The sequence below is a fragment of the Cheilinus undulatus genome, linkage group 16 (assembly GCF_018320785.1).
Source record: "Cheilinus undulatus linkage group 16, ASM1832078v1, whole genome shotgun sequence".
NCBI classification, from domain to species: Eukaryota; Metazoa; Chordata; class Actinopteri; order Labriformes; family Labridae; genus Cheilinus; species Cheilinus undulatus.
In genome coordinates, this window is record NC_054880.1 from 1,391,920 (window position 1) to 1,411,629 (window position 19,710).

General features: G+C 39.6%; 2 protein-coding genes across 2 annotated transcripts; both read left to right on the forward strand.

Annotated features, from left to right (window-relative positions):
- The first annotated feature begins 1,204 nt into the window (after positions 1-1,204).
- LOC121524426 (zinc finger protein 543-like) lies at positions 1,205-9,877 on the forward strand. The gene is made up of 2 exons (XM_041809807.1): positions 1,205-1,680; positions 7,307-9,877. Exons 1-2 carry the CDS (start codon positions 1,497-1,499, stop codon positions 8,290-8,292), a joined length of 1,170 nt encoding a protein of 389 aa, XP_041665741.1. The 5' UTR covers positions 1,205-1,496; the 3' UTR covers positions 8,293-9,877.
- A 671-nt stretch (positions 9,878-10,548) lies between these two features.
- LOC121524420 (gastrula zinc finger protein XlCGF58.1-like) lies at positions 10,549-19,072 on the forward strand. Its single transcript, XM_041809798.1, has 2 exons — positions 10,549-11,009; positions 15,370-19,072. Exons 1-2 carry the CDS (start codon positions 10,826-10,828, stop codon positions 17,529-17,531), a joined length of 2,346 nt encoding a protein of 781 aa, XP_041665732.1. The 5' UTR covers positions 10,549-10,825; the 3' UTR covers positions 17,532-19,072.
- Positions 19,073-19,710: the final 638 nt, after the last annotated feature.

The window sequence follows — 19,710 nt, forward strand, 5'->3', positions numbered from 1 at the left end:
CTTGCTTGGATAATACAACCCAGCACACTTTTTTAAGAAGAATTTGACACTTGGAAATGCTGTGATCCCTTTGTATATCCTTCTCTTGTTTTGTGAGCATCAACAATTCTTTTACTGGAAGCTGTGTTATCTGTAGGACGGCCACAGATTAGCTAAAAGGTCACACATCAACACGGTCACTCCTTGAACCGTAACACCTGGTCTAAAGAGAGTTAATCAATGACTTTATGCAATAAAATGAGCAAACTTGCTTCATGTAAATAAAGCAACAAATCGTAATGAAGCAGTGGTCTACAGCAGTGGTTCCCAATCAGGTGTCGAAACAACATGTACATGTAAAGTTTTTAAAACCACAACTACAAACCTACCATCATTGGGTTTCTATGACAAACTTTATTTAAAAGGTAGAATTTTACTGCCTCCAACCAGCTTTACCATTCAGAGACCACTCCCATCTCTCCTGCACCTGCACTGCCTCGGCTCTGAGAGCTTTGGCTTTAGTAATGCTGGTGCTCGAGACAACTGCTAAAACAGATAGAGCTCAGGACTCATGGTCCACCAACACAATACACCCTGCTTCAGGGGACTCTGGAGGGGGAGAATCCTCCACCTCAAAAGATTGCTCTGGGACAGCAGTGCTGCAGGACTCCGTGTCACTTTCTGGCAAGGGGGAAGGGGAATCCCCGTCCTTTCCCCCTCCCTGCTCTCAAAACCAAACTGCCCATTTTTGGGCAGATTTTCAAAAGTCTGAAGTGGGCAGAGTTAGCTCTGAGCTGAAAGTTAACATACACTTTTATTTTTCCAAGTGGCTCATGGGAGGGCTTGGTTTTCTCAGATATAAGTGGGGCCCTGAGGAAAAACGGACTACAGGACTGTGTCTGCTGTGAACACTGCTGCTTTCCATTTTAAGTTCATCAAACTAATTCTTGAATAAAGAATGGACTTTTCAGTACTTAAAACTTCGTGCAGGAGGACTGTAACTCTGTTACATCATTGGAAGAACTGACAAACCAAAGTGTCTGCTGTTTCCCTTTAACTTTTGAGGACATTTTATCTTTAAAACTATAAAATAAAAATCCCTCAGTGAGATGAAAAAAATATAGTTCGTTTAACTAAAACGTCTTGTGAGAAGTTAGTTCCAACTTTTATTCTGAAGGACACAAACAGCGTTACACCGGAAGTAATAGTATCGCAATCGCCTACACTGTATTTAGCAACATGGCGGCGAATCAGAGCAATTTTTAATCTGCGTCACTTTGTTATGAGAGATTAGCGATTCTAATCTGTCAGAGGCTAATTCTGTCAACTGAAAGGACTTAATGCTTTAAATGTTTTTTCTCAGTTTTCTCTCACTCAGTCATCTACCTGGAAACTACAAAGCTAGCTTAGCTTAGCATTCAAACTGGAGATATGAGTGGTGAAACAGTCAAAGTTGCTGTTTGATGGAGTGGTTGTAGTGTTTTCCAGAATAAATCAGCCAGTATAACTGTGTGAAAATGCCAGGAGTCGAGACACTGAGAGATTTTGTCAACCAGAGACTGACTGCTGCTGCTGAGGAGATTTTTGGAGTCTTTGAAAGAACGATAGCAGAATACGAGGAACAACTTTGTCGATGTAAAGAGGAAAACGAGCGAAAACAAAAACTTCTGGACGATGTTCAGCTTCGCTTTCACAGAGCAGGTTTGTACAATGTACAATTTCAAGTCATCAAAATGTGTCTTTAAACTGAGGAAGAACAATCTAATTGTGATTTTCTTTTTGTTGTTATTGCAACGCATTGTGTGATCGTTTTGAGTTCTTCATCATATGTAGTTTTTAACGACACAAGAAAAGAACATTCAATATAAAACCAACACATTATAAGATAGGGAAACTTGGGCTGTACAATTTTTAAAGTAGCCTATATCTAATTGTGATCATTTTAACTCATTTTGCAAATTCAGTACACATCGTTGTATCGAAGGGAATGATCATTTGTACACCATTCTCATTATGAATTAAGAAAAAATAACAAAGAGTAAAAGTCGGATTTTTTATAAATCATACTAAAAATTGTCTGTTCTGTGTTTGGCCAGAAATAATGCCATGAAACAGGGCTGGACACTCAATTGAAATTTGGATTAAAACACAATAAACCTTTCTGCAATTTTCAAATCACAAAAGGTGCAACATTTTTTGAACCACAAATCTGTGTCAAAACACCAGCTTAATATAATTTTAGCAGCAGAGATGTCAGGGTCGGCACATTAGGCAAGGCAAGGCAAGTTTATTTGTATAGCACATTTCAGCAACAAGGCAATTCAAAGTGCTTCACGCAGGACATTAAAATGCAATGACAATGGAAAAAGAAACAAAAAAATTTTAAAAGAAAAATGTAAAAAGGGATAAAAACAGGGAATAAAACCCACAAAAGATAAAAACAAAGATATGAAAGTAAAAGTTACAGTGCAGAGTTGTAGTTGAAATAAAATGTTTAAAAAGTGATAAAGTTTTTTAGCCAAGGCAGCAGTGAACAGGTGTGTCTCCAACCTTGATTTGAAAGAGCTCAGACTTTCAGCAGACCTGATGTTTTCTGGGAGTTTGTTTCAGATAAATGGAGCATCGAAACTGAACGCTGATTCTCCATGTCTAGTTCTGACTCTGGGGACACAGAGCAGACCTGCACCAGACGCCCTGAGTGGTCTGGATGGTTCATACTGGACTAGAAGGTCTCTGATGTATTTTTGGCCTAAACCATTCAGTGCTTTATAAGCTAACAGGAATCGAGCAGCAGCGTTCTGGATCAGCTGCAGCTGTCTGGTTGACTTTTTAGGCAGACCAGAGAAGATCCTGTTACAGTAGTCAACTCGACTAAAGATAAATGCACGGACAAGTTTTTCAAGATCCTGCTGCAACATTAGTCCTTTCATCCTAGAAATATTCTTGAGGTGATAATGAGATGACTTTGTAATTGTTTTTATGTGGTCTTTAAAATTCAGGTCTGAGTCCATGACAACACCCAGATTTCTGGCCTGGTCTGAGGTTTTTAACTGAAGTGACTGGAGCTTCATGCTGATTTTTAGAGATACCTCCTTGGGTCCAAAAACAACTACCTCAGTTTTTTGTCTGTTTAACTGAAGACATCTATGGCACATCCACTCAGTAATTTGTTCTATGCATTTACCCACTGCTTGTATGGGGCAATGGTCACCTTGGGACATTGGAATGTAGAGCTGTGTGTCATCTGCATAGTTATGGTAATTTATTTTGTTGTTTTCTATGATCTGAGCAAGTGGAAGCATGTAGATGTTAAACAGAAGAGGCCCCAGGATGGAGCCTTGGGGGACTCCATGTGTAGTTTTGGTCTGCTCAGATTGAAAGTTACCTTCTGACACAAAATAATCCCTTTCCTTTAAGTAGGATGCAAACCAATCAAGAAGTGTGCCAGACAGTCCCATCCAGTTTTCCAGTCGGTCAAGTAATATATTGTGGTCGAATATGTCGTATGCAGCACTGAGGTCCAATAACACTAAGACTGAAGTTCTGCCATGATCTGTGTTTAAGCAAATGTCATTGAACACTTTGACCAGAGCGGTCTCAGTGCTGTGATGTGGTCTAAAATGTCACTGGAAGACGTTAAAGCAGCTGTTCGCTGTTAGAAGATAATTTAGCTGTTGACACACAGCCTGTTCAATGCTTAAAAAAAAGATTTGATATCGGCCTATAATTGTTCATTAAGGTCTTTTCTAGATTGTTTTTTTTTTTAAGAGTGGCTTAATAACAGCCATTTTCAGGGTCTGTGGGAAGACTCCTGAGATTAGAGACATGTTTGCGATCTGTAACAGATCAGATGCCATGACATGTGAAACCTTTTTGAAAAATATTTGGGTAAAATATCCAGACAGCAGTAGGAAGAGTTCAGTTGGTGTAGAATGTCCTCCAGATTTTTGTCATTGATTGGATTAAACTGTGTCATGGTGTTTACACAGCTTTTTAATGGACATAGAACAGTTCCTGAACCTGGTGTGGAGATACTCACTGCCTGTCTAACATTTTGAATTTTCCCTCTAAAAAATGAAGCAAATTCATTGCAGGCTCTGGTAGAATGAAGTTCAGGTGCTATTGACTCAGGGGGGTTTGTTAATCTCTCAACAGCTGAAAACAATTCTCAAGCATTATTTTTGTTACTGGTGATTATGTCTGAGAAGAAAGACTGCCTTGCATTCCTCAGCTGTAGATGATAAGTTCAAAGTTTCTCTTTATAAATCGCCACATGCATTCAGCTTTTTGACACTCTCTTTTTCATTTTTCACCACAGAGGCATTTCTCCATGGAGGTCTTTCCTTGCTGGAGACAACCTTCAACCTAATGGGAGCAATGGAGTCAATAACATTTAACATTTTAGAATTAAACTTATCTACCAGATCATTGACTAAACTACAGGGCAGGGTGGCTGTGGAAGAAAAAAGCTTGTAAAACATTTCACTGGTGTTTTCAGTAATGCATCGTTCCATGATAACTTCTGTCTTATTACTTGTATGCACAAAGATAGAGCTCTCAAAGAGAACACAGCAGTGATCAGACAGGGCCATCAACCGTGTGTTTGTTTAGATCCTTAGAGATAAGCAGGTCCAGAGTGTCTCCACACACTGTTCTTGAGCTAATCTGAAGGCCACATGAAGTTTGGAGGACTGTAGCGATTGACTCTGCAGATAGTTTGCGACCTCTGCGCACAACGCGCCTCAGCATCTGCTGACCCTGCTCCATCATTTTACGTGGCCTACCACTTTGTGGCTGATTTGCTTTCGTTCCCAATCACTTCCACTAATACCACTGACAGTTGACTGTGGAATATTTAGGAGCAAGGAAATGTCACGACTGGACTTGTTGCACAGGTGGCATCCTATCACAGTACCATGCTGGAATTCACTGAGCTCCTGAGAGCGACCCATTCTTTCACAAATGTTTGTAGAAACAGTCTGCATGCCTAGGTGCTTGATTTTATACACCTGTGGCCATGGAAATGATTGGAACACCTGATTTCAATTATTTGGATGGGTGAGTGAATACTTTTGGCAATATAGCGTATCTCACCTTGCTGTGGTCTGCCTGTTAAACGTCCCCCCATTACCCAGGGACATGATTTTTTCTTTGGCTTTGCTCCAAGGTGGTTCCAGGGAGGACTACTACTTGTAGACTTATTACACAGAACAGAGCCTACCTGTTTCATGGTAGATTTGTCTGTGCATGTTAGCTGTGTGTTAGCCAGGTCCTGTCCACTAATTTTAGCCAATGGTGAAATGGTGTCATTCCCACGTAGTCCGTTCAATTCCACATTAACTTCTAGGCGGTGAATTTTAGTCTCCAGCGCGGCAATTTTCTGTAGAAGTTTGTGGTAGTCGTCTGAAGATAGAGGAGGCATCTTGAAGCTAATTAGCTTAGCTGAGCACTGTGTTTCCAAGTGCTGTGGTACAGGCTTGTGCTGTTGACAGGCCACGGTCAAGTAGCACTGAAGAGGTCATGAAACATTGAAAAATGGCAAAAAAAAAACCCTCCTTTGTCTTTCAAAAAGTATTTCTCCCATGAATAAAGAAAGTAAGCAAAGCAGGGAGCAAGCAGCAAAGCTTCTGCACTGTACGAAAGCAGGAAGCAGCTGTCAAACATTCATGTCATTGCAATTAGATGATCTAAACCAGGGGTGTCAAACTCAAGGCCGGGGGGCCAAAACCGGCCCGTGGTGCAGTTATACCTGGCCCACCAGATCATATGGTATTTCTATTATAACTGGCCCACCAGTATGAGGTCTGCAGATTTCCTTCAGTATAAAAATGTAAATTTGACCATGATGATTTATAATACCCTTGTTGAGTCATTAAAAATTAGAAAAAGTAAACAGTAAAATAATTTGAAAAAAGTCAGGAATGTAGGACAAATTTGTATTTTCTCTATATTTTCAATTTTGCATCTAACATGGATAAAAATTATGGTTTTGACTGTTAATTTCATATTTTAACCTTTACACCTCATAACTTTGACTGTTTCTCTCATATGTTTACCGTTTAGATTCATTATTTTACATTTTAAATCCTATTTTTGACCTTTTAAAGTCATGGTTTTGACTTTTATATCATGTTTTGACCTTTTTCATCCCCTAACTTTGACTTTTATCTCATTTTTTTACCTTTAAAACTCGCGATTTTTAAAAGTATTTCATATTTTGACTTTTAAAACTCATGAATTTGAAATTTATTAATATTTTGATATTTTAAACTCACAATTTCGATGTTTATCTCACATTTTGATTGTTAAATATCATGATTTTGAATTTTAACTCAGTTTTGCTGACCGTTTCAACTCCTAACTTTGACTATTATCTCATTTTCTTCCCTTTAAACTTATTATTTTGAATTTTATTTTATATATCGACTTTTAAAACTCATGAATTTGACTTATTACTAATTTTTTGACTGTTAAAAATCATGGTTTCAGTATTCTATCTCATAATTTGCCTTTTTAAAACAGTATTTTGACTTTAGATATCATGTTTTTACCTGTAAAATGTATAAGTTTGACTTTTTATCTCAGATTTTGAGTTTTTAACTCATCATGTTGACCTTACAATCTCAAACTCATTTAGGCTGACACTCAATGGTTAAATATTGACCCTGTTAGGCCCTCAGGTTAGACCCAAATTCAGAATCTGGCCCCTGCTTTGATTGAGTTTGACACCCCTGATCTAAACATTGAGCCCCACTATCAAGTTGAACAAGATATTACATCAGTAGCAGCAACACTGACCTGCTGACTTGATAAAAAGTTAAGAACTATTTTATTTGCATTTAGAAATATCTCAGTGATTGTAAATAAAGTATTTGAATGTGCTTCTTGGATCTCTGAGGGCCTTATTTTAAGTGTTTTGAGGTGAAGGACCTCTAAAACCATTTTCCTTTATTTTTTGCTGTTATTCTTTAATAATGTTGGCATTCCTGATTTTGCATTGTTTCAACCTTTTGCTTAATCTCTTAGTTCCCTTCTTTAAAAGACCCACTTTCAATTTAAAATATCCTAAATATTTGGAACAGGAAATTCTGGTTTAGAGGAAACAATAACAGGAGTTCTCAGGGAATATATTCTAGGCTAAAATACATTTTATCAAGGAAATAAAGGAGAGCAACAGTAGCAGTTGACAAATATGAAACTCAGGAGGAGTACAGGATCCACGAATATTTCTTTTTTACCTTGCATCTCTGATTGAGGCACACTGGAAAGGCATGCAGTTATAATATACTATTCTGTTTGTGTTGTTGCATTTCTGTGTGTCCAACAGACAACCAGCAGCTGTCAGTGACTCCAGAAGAGGTTCCCTCTGAGCAGCAGGAGTGGAGCGCCAGTCTAGAGCAGGAGGGCACTGAGCCTCCACACCTTAAGGAGGAAGAGGAGGAACTGTGGAACAGTCAGGAGGGACTTGATGAGGTTTATACCGTCAAGTTCCCCTTTGCTTCTGTTTCAATGAAGACTGAAGATGATGAACAGAAACCTCTGTCCTCACAGCTTGATGAAATACAAAATGAAGGGATGAAAACAGGAGTTGATGGAGAGGACTGTGGAGGACCAGAAAACGCCAGGAACTCGGAACCAGAGAGACATTCACATTCAGAGACTCAGAACAAGACCGAAGACTGCACTGAAGCTGAAACTGATGACAGTGATAATTGGAGGATCACAATGGAAAATGATTCTGGATTAAACTGCGTGGAAAACTTTGATGATGATAGATCAGACAATGACAAGAAATCACACAGCTGCTCTCAATGCAGTAAAACATTCAGGAGGAAATGCCATCTTGCTATCCATATGAGAATACACCAAAAAGAGAAACCCTTAAGCTGCTCTGACTGTGGTAAAAGATTTAAGTTTAAGTCAAGTCTGACTAAACACATGGTTATCCACAGAGGAAAGAAGCCCTTTAGCTGCTACCAATGTGAAAAGGTATTTAATTACAAATCTCAGCTGAAATCCCACATTTTGCTGCACACAGGAGAGAAGCCCTTCAGCTGCCCTCAGTGTGATAAAAAATTTAATCGCAAGTCTAATCTGGCTATACACATGGTGATCCACACAGGAGAGAAACCCTTTAGCTGCACTGAGTGTGATAGAAAGTTTACCCAAAAGTCTAATCTGAACACACACATGTTAATTCACACAGGAGAGAAACCTGTCAGCTGCTCTGAGTGTGATAAAAAGTTTTACCAAAAGTCACATCTGACTTCACACATGGTGATCCACAGAGGAGAGAAACCCTTCAGCTGTTAGCTCTGTGATCAGAAATTTCATGGGATAGTCAGTTAAAAAGACACAAGTGTACCAGTAGCCAAATTTCATAAAATAAGAGAAAGAAGAGCTAATGAGGAGGACTGTGCAAGATGAGAACCTTGCATCTGACATATCTAGCTGATGAATAAAAAAATGAGTGCAGACAAAGTAACTTTCTCGACAAACTCTGATCTGATTTCATGGTCAAACATGAGAGAAAATGTTGGCGTTCTACGAGAAAGAAGAAACATAAAAAACGGCTAGATTGTTGTGTTGAACATAAGTATCGGCCCAAACTTTCACAATCAGTGCATCTCAGGTTCCTTTATTACAAGTTGTAGTCTTGCTTGGAAAATAAACCCCAACAAGTTTTTTAAGAAGAAATTTTTCCTGTATACTTCATTAATTGAAAGTCCTACCAATTCTGGTTAGCACTAAAACAGACTGAAACAACAGCATGCAACAGAGGCCCTTTAGATCGTTGTTTCCAGTGCAAACTCCAACAGTAAATCCTTTCTGTGGCAAAATGAGAGTCTCAGATATCACTAAGTTGGGTCATTTCAAAGCTGATGTTTTAACAACCCTTTCCAGAGTGAAATACAAATGTAAACTGCAAAAGCATGGACAATCATCATAGAAAAAAGTGGAAGACTACCTGCTATTATTGACTGTGATTCTCAGCAAAATGCTGTATGCTCAGGTGTGGACATATGACCAACTATATGCTGTGTGTGATACTGTTGTGGACTTCTATTATCAATATATTTTTGGTTATTGCAATGCACAGCATGCCTTGAGTCTTTTCATAACCCTTAACATTATTCAAACTCTGAAATGTGCATTGTTTTAAGGGAAGAAAAGGGGGTTTGTGGATTGGGGCTCTTGCAACAATATTTGAGTCAGTGTGGCCTCTGAGCAGGGCAAGGTTGAGCACAAGTTCTTGAAGAAATTCAGTTTAAAATATATCTTTTTGTCTGGCTTGAATGTGTCTCTTCTGCAGAAGTGAGGTTTTCTTGGTCCATTCTTGTAGAGGGCTCTAGTGATGGTTTTCTTTGAGACTACGTTTCCAGACTTGGCCAAGCCCTTCACTAGTGTTTCTGCAGTTGTTCCGGGGTCTTTAGACACATCTCTCAGTAGTTTTCTTTCCTTGAAATCTTTCTCTTTCTACCTCTGCCAGGCTTGTTGTGGCTCTCTTTGAATTTCTGGGTGATTCTTCTCACCCCGGTTCTTGACACTTGGAAATGCTGTGATGCCTTTGTATATCATTCTCCTGTTTTTGTGAGCATCAACAATTTTTTTCCTCAAGTCTAAACTGATTTCTTTACTTTTTGTTGAGATGCTTTCTGCAGTGACAGCTCAACCCCTTACTGGAGTTGTCATACCATTATGTAAATATGAAGATAATCTTCAGTTTTAGCTGGATTTTAGAAGCTTTCAGCAATACAAAGTTGATGCACATCATTGCACAGCAGTGCTGTCTGCTATGGCTCAACAAAAAGTTCAGTTCTAAAGGGGACTAATAATTGTGATCCTGATCATTTTTGTATTTTTGTGAAATCATTTTGTTTCTGTGTGTAATGTTGGAATCCAAAATAAACTATGAGGTTTGAAAGCTGTGTTATCTGTATGACAGCCACAGATTAGCTACAAGGTCACACGTTAGCATGGTCACTCCTTGGACCGTAACACCTGATCTACAGAGAGTTAATTAATGACTTTAAGCAATAAAATGAGCAAACTGCTCTCAGTACCAAACTGCCCATTTTTGGGAAGTTTTTCTAAATCTGAAGTGGGCGGAGTTAGCTCTGAGCTAAAACTTGTATTCAAAAACTCATGGAAGGGCTTGGTTTTCGTAGATATAAGTCAGGGCGGCCCTGAGGAAAAAGTTTGGGAACCACTGGACTACAGGACTGCAACTGCTATGAACACTGCTGCTTTCCATTTTATGTTCATCAAACTCAGTATTAAATAAAGTATGTACGTTTCAGTACTTGAAACTTCCTGCAGGAAGACTGTAACCCTGTTACATCACTGGAAGAACTGACAAACTAAAGTGTCTGCCGTTTCCCTTTAACTCATGAGGACATTTTGTTTAAAAAATATAAAATAAAAATCCATTGATGCCATGAAAAAATGCAGTTAATGGTTGACTAAAACGTCTTGTGAGAGGTGAGTTCCAACCTTTATTCTGAAGGACACGAACAACGTTGCACCGGAAGTGACACGATTGCGAACGCCTTACTTTGTATTTAGCAACATGGCGGCTGTAAAAACAGTTTTTAATCTGCGTCACTTTGTTTGGAGAGATAAGCGGTTCTAATCTCCCAAAAGCTCATTCTGTCAACTGAATGGACTTTAAGCTTTAAATGTTTTTCTCAGTTTTCTCTCCCTCAGTCATCTACCCGGAAACTACAAAGCTAGCTTAGCTTAGCATTCAAACTGGAGATATGAGTGGTGAAACAGTCAAAGTTGCTGTTTGATGGAGTGGTTGTAGTGTTTTCCAGAATAAATCAGCCAGTATAACTGTGTGAAAATGCCAGGAGTCGAGACACTGAGAGATTTTGTCAAGCAGAGACTGACTGCTGCTGCTGGAGAGATTTTTGGAGTCTTTGAAAGAACGATAGCAGAATACGAGGAACAACTTTGTCGATGTAAAGAGGAAAACAAGCGACAACAGAAACTTCTGGACGATGTTCAGCTTCGCTTTCACAGAGCAGGTTTGTACATTTTTCCCTCAGTCATTGTTCTCATTCTGTTTGGACCGACTTTAAACAAATAAACAATGTTGCACATCGATATCAAGACGTAGATAGCGCGTTTGCTAGCTGCCTTCGTGGCCGCCATCTTGGCACGGGCAAAAGAGTGAGAGTTCAACAGAGTTCTATGGACAGACAGCATTTCAATGCCACAGATACGGTAGGTTCAGGACCAACCTCCAACCGTTGTTTGTTACAAGTTGTTGCCTAACCTAAAGTAAAATGCAACAGCTGAGAGGAAATGTGGAATCCATCCCCGCTATGTGCATGTACTGTCATTTGATTGTGAAAGCCAGACTGGTCATTATGATGTTTCTGGCAGGTAGCTTGGACCTCCTTGTTGTTGCTTTAAGTATTTTTTTTTTTCACTCAGTGTTATTTTTAATAATGTAATTAAGTACAACACTTAAAATATACAACTAATGAGTTATATTCATATACATTAGTTCTTCTCCCCCACTCCAAAAATATAATTGCCTTAATTTTCTGCTCTCCCAAAGACCCATAAATCAGTCATCAGAAGCACTGGCGGAGTTAGGGGGTGGCTACATGGGCTTAAGCCCCGGATGTTTTCATTAAAGCCCTGTACGTTTTTGGTCTCAGAGGGACTCGCCCCTCCGTTAAGTTATTGATTGTGTGTGAATTTGGGATGATGTGAGTGCTCTTGTTGTCAAAATATTATTATTATAGATTATTTGCACCGTGGAGAGAGAGTCAGTGTGCGGCGTGCTGTGCTGTCAGTCTGAGTATCAGTTTGATTTAGGCTTTTAGACAACATAAAGATAATCAGATAAGCCAGAAACATTCAGCTTTAACTTCTGTCTTTTCTTCTTTGTTTTGCCACTTTTTGTTGTGCCATAAAGAAACGTTAACCCAGAAAAGAAATCACGAGAAATTAGAAATCATGTGACTCGTCCTGTCGGGACTTTTACCTGTTGAGGCTTTAGTTTTCCTCATGTAGCTCTCTTTCTGCCCACCATGGATGATCAGCTCAGAAAGGTTTACTGGAAAAATGCCCTGACATTTTTGGAATCTGCTCGTGGCTCTGCAAGTGTTAAAGACAGAAATTCATCCCCTTCATGAGTAACAAAGCTGAGATCGGCCGTTGTGTCCTCACATACTATGCACTGCAAACTCAAAACTCACCAGGTGAGAAAAGGCGTGAAGGCTCCCAGTGTATGCCTGCCTTTAGATTAAAGGCCAGTTGTGAGATGAGAGGGGAGAAATTATCTGTATGAATCTATTTGGAGAAACAAAAACTATCTAATTATAGATTTCACGTATTTGCAATTATCAAACACAGGTGCTCTTAGGTCTCAAGGAAAAGTTCATGATACCTTGGGGGGGGGTTGAGTTAAAATAATCACATAATAATCTGTATATTTACATACATTTGCACATATTTGGATACTTTCTTCTTTCTCTGTGACATGTTTTACATCGAATCTTATTTTACTGACAGCAATCGAGTCATCCTTCTCTCCTGGGAACAAAATAACCTTTAGGCAAAATGTTATTCAAAAGCTAGCTTAACCGCGGATATTAATCCACTTAACAACAACCTTAGGGAAATTGCCTCTGAACGTGTTGTTATTCTAGCAAAATATGATAAAAAACAACTATTAAACTTACCCATGAAATGGATTTCACGCGGTTTTGTCTCTTCTATGAATTTATTAGAGCAGCCCCATGCAGCACAGGAGTGAGGAATCTTGCCCAGGAATGGCGTTGACGTACGGCCCACTGGCCAATGCTGCGTCTACGTATATTATGTCTATCTTGTGCCTGATGTGTAGGACTTAGAATCTCTACTGTAAAGAAAACATATTAAAATGGTATTTTGGCATCAAGTTAGAGAAATATTTCACCTTTTGCAATTAGAAAATTGCATTAGGATATGTTGAGATTTAATCTAAATTTTGACAGTCCTACACACAAACCTGCATACAGGGCTGCAATTATTATTTTATTAAGAAGTTTGTAAAAGGTTGTATTAATTTTCAGTACTACTTAATATTTGTTTATTTTTTTGTTGAGAAAAACACGCCTCATATCTGTCATTATTCTCTGCATTTTCCTTGATAACCATGCACATACACTCATGATACGATTTATTTATTATATTGTTTGCACAGTTGACAACATTGTCCAGTAAGGGTCAACCAATAATGTTTTTTCAGGGCCGATATCAATACAGATTATTAGAGGTGCATGTGACTGATTCTTGATATTTGGAGCCAGGATGCATTTGTTATGACAACAAAAATGTCCTTAATGAGGTAAAAGTAAATCTGCATTTGAAAGAAATGAAGGAGTAGCTCTGTCAACATGAGAACCAGCACAGAGTAACACAGAAACAGGAGAACAGGAAGTGATGCTGTCCCTGTGTCAGTGCCACCCAGGCCTCAGTGCTGATTGGCTGGTAGTTGCTGGTCAGGTAGTATTGTGGACAGAACAGGTGAGAGCGCAGAGAGTGAAAACAAAACCAGAGAGGATGACACACCTTGCAGTGAAGCCAAAATAGCACATCTTTTGATGAAATGATTTTTGCTGATGATCAGGAAAATGAAATACAGACACTAATAATCAGCTAAATGCCAAATATCTGTATGAGTAATTAGCCAGGCTGATAATCGGTCCACCCCTGATGTCCAGTATAATATACTGAAAAAGACTTGGGGGATCACGTGATGCACCGACTTGAGTAGACGTGAAAGTTTCAACTCCCGGCTGGACTGCAACAAACTTTATTTTTCAGCTAATATTTTGTTCGTGAAAACCTCGCCGAATGCACGTTAGTCTCATAATGTCACTTGACGTGTATTTCATGCAGCTGGTTGGGAAAGATGTAAACTCTGTGGGCACGCTGTCAGTTCTGGTGTAAGTGTAGAGCTTTGTTTTGCTGCTAGTGATGGAGCACCAGGTCGCTGCGTTCGTATTCGCCGGCCCATGCTACCTCAATAGGTAGCATTCAGTAGTCTCCTGGTGATCAGGCAGTGCTCTGTTGCAGTTACTGGCAGTTGTTGTTAGCTTTTAAGCTAGCCAGGAATTTGAAATGAGACTGAGGTTTTCTTTTCACTTTTTGGGGGTTTTTCTTGATGGAAATTTCCCATTCTTTCTTTCAAAGGTGTCCTGGACCATCCATCTTCTTTGCTTTCATAAGTTTCAACATATGTTGTCAGCTAAATTGTGAAAAACACTACAAGTCCAAGAATAACTCAAGAGTACATTTTTCTTTCTGCCAACTGCTCTGGTTGCCCAGCAACAGGGTAATCATCATTACCCTGATTACACCGATTAACAGAAAATTCTACAAGCAGCCAGAAACCAAGGCATGTTAAACATTGCGGGCAGTGACGTCTCCTTTTACCAGGATTTTTCCACGGAGGTTGTGAGAAAGACAAAGGGGTCTGCAAAATGTACAATAACAGCTGAGAGAAGCTGGGATAAGATATGACTTTCTGTACCCTGCTGTCATCAAAATCTTCCACCCAAATGGTACCAATTCCACATTTCCTACCATGCAGGAAATCAATGACTACATCCACAAAATTAAGCCAGCGAAATAATCCTCTGACTATGTAGGTAGTTGCATCTGTATTGCTACAGGTATGAATGTTTGTTAAGGAACAATCTAAAGCATTGTGTCTCCTACTCAAAGTGCTAAGTATGCTGAAGTTCCCTTCTTCCCTGTACGAATATTGTTGTTTATCTACTGGTACCTGAACAATGCTAGTCCAGTAATTGGAAACTGAGGGATTTTTTTTTGTCTTTGCTTCTGATTCTCAAAACTGTACTAATTAGGTATAATAGTCCAACTAGGTACCATTTTATTATTCTATGTTTACATATTTGTTTTCTTTTCATGTATGTGTTACTAATGCCCCCTGTTCAGATGTCAGTGTTCCTGAGTGTGTTTAGGTTTTGCTCAGAACCCATTCTTTTGTTGCGCAAAATTTACTCTGCTTTTCTGGCGGACGGAGTGGTCCAAACTATATTTAAATGTTTGGCGACAGCCTTTTTTTCCATGACAAAAAAACAAGACTAAGCCTAACAAAAATAGATCTATGATGACTAAAACTGACAAAAACTGAATTTAGTTTTCATCAATCTGACTAAAACTAGACTAAAATGTAATGTAGTTTTCGTCAGACATGCAAAACCTGTAATATTTCTTTACTGTGGGTAAGTTAATTCTTAAGAAGAATACCAGAGCAATATTTATTTGTTACATTGTACCTCTGATTGTGGCACACTGGAGTTGCATGCAGTGATAATGTTCCATTCTGTTTGTGTTTTTGCATTTCTGTGTGTCCAACAGACAACCAGGAGCTGTCAGTGACTCCAAAAGAGGTTCCCTCTGAGCAGCAGGAGTGGAGTGCCAGTCTGGAGCAGGAGGGCACTGAGCCTCCACACCTTAAAGAGGAAGAGGAGGAACTGTGGAGCAGTCAGGAGGGACTGGATGAGGTTTATACCATCAAGTTCCCCTTTGCTCCTGCCCCTGTGAAGACTGAAGATGATGAAGAGAAACCTCAGTCCTCACAGATTCATGAAATACAAAGTGAAGGGATGAAAACAGGAGCTGATGGAGAGGACTGTGGAGGACCAGAGCAGGGCAGGAACTCAGAACCAGAGAGTCATTTACATTCAGAGACTCAGGACAAGACCGAAGACTTCTGTGAAACTGAAACTGATGACAGTGATAATTGGAGGGTCACAATGGAACATGATTACGGATTAAAATATGTGGAAAATTTTGATGATGATAGATCAGACAATGACAAGAAATCACACAGCTGCTCTCAATGCAGTAAAACATTCAGGAGGAATTGTCATCTTGTTACACATATGAGAACACACCAAAAACAGAAACCCCCGAGCTGCTCTGTCTGTGGTAAAAGATTTAAGTTTAAGTCAAGGCTAACTAAACACATGATTAGCCACACAGGAAAGAAACCCTTTAAGTGCTCTAAGTGTGATAAGAAGTTTAACCAAAAGTCTCAGCTGACTGAACACATGGCTAGCCACATAGGAGAGAATCGATTTAGCTGCTCTCAATGTGATAAAAGATTTTATCACAAGTCTAAGCTGAACACACACATGTTGGTGCACACAGGAGAGAAACCCTTCAGCTGCCCTCAGTGTGATGAAAACTTTAATCGCAAGTTTCTTCTGGTTACACACATGTTGATGCACACAGGAGAGAAACCCTTCAGTTGCTCTCAGTGTGGAAAGGGATTTCATTACAAATCACAGCTGAAAAGACACATGTTGGTGCATACAGGAGAGAAGCCATTTTGCTGCCCTCAGTGTGATAAAAGATTTTATCACAAGGGCAGTCTGGTTAAACACAATGTGATCCACACAGGAGAGAAACCCTTTAGCTGCACTGAGTGTGATAAAAAGTTTAATCAAAAGAGTCATCTGAACTCCCACATGTTGGTGCACACAAGAGAGAAACCCTTCAGCTGCTCTGAGTGTGATAAAAAGTTTAGTGAAGGGTCTCAGCTGAACTCCCACATGTTTGTTCACACAGGAGAGAAGCCCCTCAGCTGCCCTCATTGTGAAAAGGGATTTCATTACAAATCACAGCTGAACTCTCACATGTTGGTGCACACAGGAGAGAAGTCCCTCAGCTGCCCTCAGTGTGATAAAAAATTTAATCGCAAGTCTAATCTGGTTGCACACATGGTCAGTCACAAAGGAAAGAAGCCCTTCAGCTGCTCTCAATGTGAAAAGGGATTTCATTACAAGTCTCAGCTGAACTCCCACATGTTTGTTCACACAGGAGAGAGGCCATTTAGCTGCCCTCGGTGTGATAAAAGATTTTATCACAAGTCTAGTCTGGTTACACACATGGTAAGCCACACAGGAGAGAAAACCTTTAGCTGTAATGAGTGTGATAAAAAGTTTCAGGACAACTCTCATCTGAACTGCCACATGGTTATCCACACAGGGGAGAAACCCTTTAGCTGCTCTGAGTGTGATAAAAAGTTTTATCGAAAGAGCCAGCTGAACTTTCACATGTTTCTTCACACAGGAGAGAGGCCATTTAGGTGCTCTAAGTGTGATAAAACATTTCAGAGAAAGTCTATTCTAAAAAATCACATGCAAATTCACAGAAAAGAGAAACACTTCAGCTGCCGTAAGTGTGATGAAAAGTTTATCGAAAAGTCTCAGCTGAACTCCCACATGTTTGTTCACACAGGAGAGAAACCCTTCAGCTGCTCTCAATGTAAAAAGGGATTTAATTTCAAGTCTCAGCTGAACTCTCACATGTTGGTGCACACAGGAGAGAAGCCCTTTAGCTGCCCTCAATGTAATAAAAAATTTAATCACAGGTCTAATTTAGTTAAACACATGGTGATTCACACAGGAGAGAAACCCTCCAGCTGCCCTGAGTTAGCTAAAAAGTTTAGCCACAACTCTAATCTGACTTCCCACACAGTGATCCACACAGGAGAGAAACCTGTCAGCTGTTAGCTCTGTGATCAGAAATGTTCATGGGATACTCAGGTAAAAAGACACAAGTGTACCGGTGGCCAGACTTGATAAAATAAGAGAAAGAAGAGCTAATGAGGAGGATTATGTAAGATGAGAACCAGGCAGTATCTCAGTTATATAAAAAGATGTACAAGAGACTGAAGATGAATAAGGTGATTAGAGGAACATCAGAGAACACCAGTCAGGTTTCAACTCTAAGCCTGCTATACTCAATCCTGCAGCTACTCAGCTGCACTTAGCTCTTATTGGGATGCACAGATGCATCAGCTTAACATCAGTGTTGGCTGATATTAACCATGTGTGCCTATATATGCAAATATTATAGCAGGAACGTTTATCATTCTGGGTTTTTCTGTTGTGCCTGATGAATTGTATGCTTGCCTCTGACATATCTAGCTGATGAATAAAATAAACCAGTGCAGAAGACGGAACTTTCTAGGCAATCTCTGATCTGATTTCATGGTCAAACATGAGAGAAAATGTTGGCGTTCTATAGGAAAGAAGAGAACATAAAAATCGGCTAGATTGTTGTGTTGAACATAAGTATCAGCCCAAACTTTCACAATCAATGTATGTAGCTACCTCCTTGGTACCAATAAGCCACGTTGATTCAAGAGAACGCAAAGCCAATGCCGCCTTACTTAGTTTGTGAACACATGGTGTTGCAAAATATCCAACCTTTGAAATGAAGACTATGAATGAGAAAAAAGCCTTTTTTCATGAAAATAGTCTGTGCTTCAGCTGCCTTAGAAAGGGACACATAACCAAAAACTGTAAACGGTGACACACCTGCAGCACATGCAGTCGGCGACATCCAACTTGCCTACACATTGAGAGAAATGAAGGACCTACAGAAACAGCAAGTAAAGACTTTGCAGCTGATGAAGAACATCCAAGTACTGGAATCCACAAGGTCATGGCCCATGCACTGACTCAAAATGTCTCTGCCACATCCAGTATTGTTCCTTGTGTCTTCAGCAGCAGAGCCCCAGAAAGAATTTCTGACTTATGCCCTTGTAGACACAGAGTGATTCCACTTTTATTTTGGAAAATTTAATTTCAGAATTGAATGTCAGCACACAGGCAGTACAGGTTAAACTAAGTACAATGACAGCTGTTAATGCAGTTATAGCAAGTAAAACTGTCAGTGGCCTTTAAGTGTGAGTTTTGAAGTTTGAAGCTCAAGTCCAACTAAAGCAAGCATACACTCGTTACTTCATCCCTGTTGACAAGTCTCACGTCCCAACCAAAAACACAGCACTTCCGACGCCATATGAAGTCATTTGTGCTGAGTGAAGTGATTCTAGGTCTGAATGTGTGTATATCTGAGCAAATATACATGATCTTTTTTCCTTTTTTTTTTCAACAAAAGACAACATGTTGAACGTGTATTTTATTATCATTCTTGTGCATGTCAGGATGACTTGGAGAAAGGTGCTTTTTTGAGCTGCAATATTTTTAATGTCTCTACAATTAACGACACTGTAGTAGCATGGACAACCAACGTTTTTATGTGTGTTTTTTTTAACTGAGGAATCGGATATAGCCTATTTAACATGCCATCATCTGAACAAGTTACATATATTATTGGGGAGCAGGTGGCCAAGTGGTTAAAGGCACCCCCCATGTACGCGGGCGGCCCGGGTTCGAATCCAGCCTGAGGCCCTTTACCACATGTCTTGACCCTGTTTCCGACTCTATCCACTGTCCTCCTCTATCTAATAAAGGCACAAAAATGCCCAAAAAGAAATTACGTATATTATTAATTTCCCCATAGACTAATACCATTCAAACTCATTAACCGCCACGAAGTGCTGGTACGTAGACTGAACTAGACTTGAATGGGCACCTGCACAGTCACCTGTATTTTCTTTCCTATTTCTACATCTTAAAACTACACAAACACCTTCCTCACTGCCTTCATGCATCTACAGACAACAATTAAGTCTTACTGTAACACTAAATCCTTTCTGTGGCAAAATGAGAGTCAGAAATATCACTTAGTGGGGTCAGTTCAGAGCTGATGTTTCAACAACCCTTTCCAGACTGAAATACAAATGTAGATTGCTAAAAGCATGGACAGTCATGGAGAAAAGTGGAAGACTACCTGCTATTATTGACTGTGATTCTCAGCAAAATGCTGTATGCTCAGGTGTGG

Excerpts from the sequence above, each read along its gene's own strand:
- LOC121524426 (XM_041809807.1), top strand. The coding sequence starts at position 1,497 with ATGCCAGGAGTCGAGACACTGAGAGATTTTGTCAACCAGAGACTGACT. Across the intron at positions 1,681-7,306 it reads GCTTCGCTTTCACAGAGCAG|ACAACCAGCAGCTGTCAGTG; the intron begins GTTTGTACAATG and ends TGTGTCCAACAG.
- LOC121524420 (XM_041809798.1), top strand. The coding sequence starts at position 10,826 with ATGCCAGGAGTCGAGACACTGAGAGATTTTGTCAAGCAGAGACTGACT. Across the intron at positions 11,010-15,369 it reads GCTTCGCTTTCACAGAGCAG|ACAACCAGGAGCTGTCAGTG; the intron begins GTTTGTACATTT and ends TGTGTCCAACAG.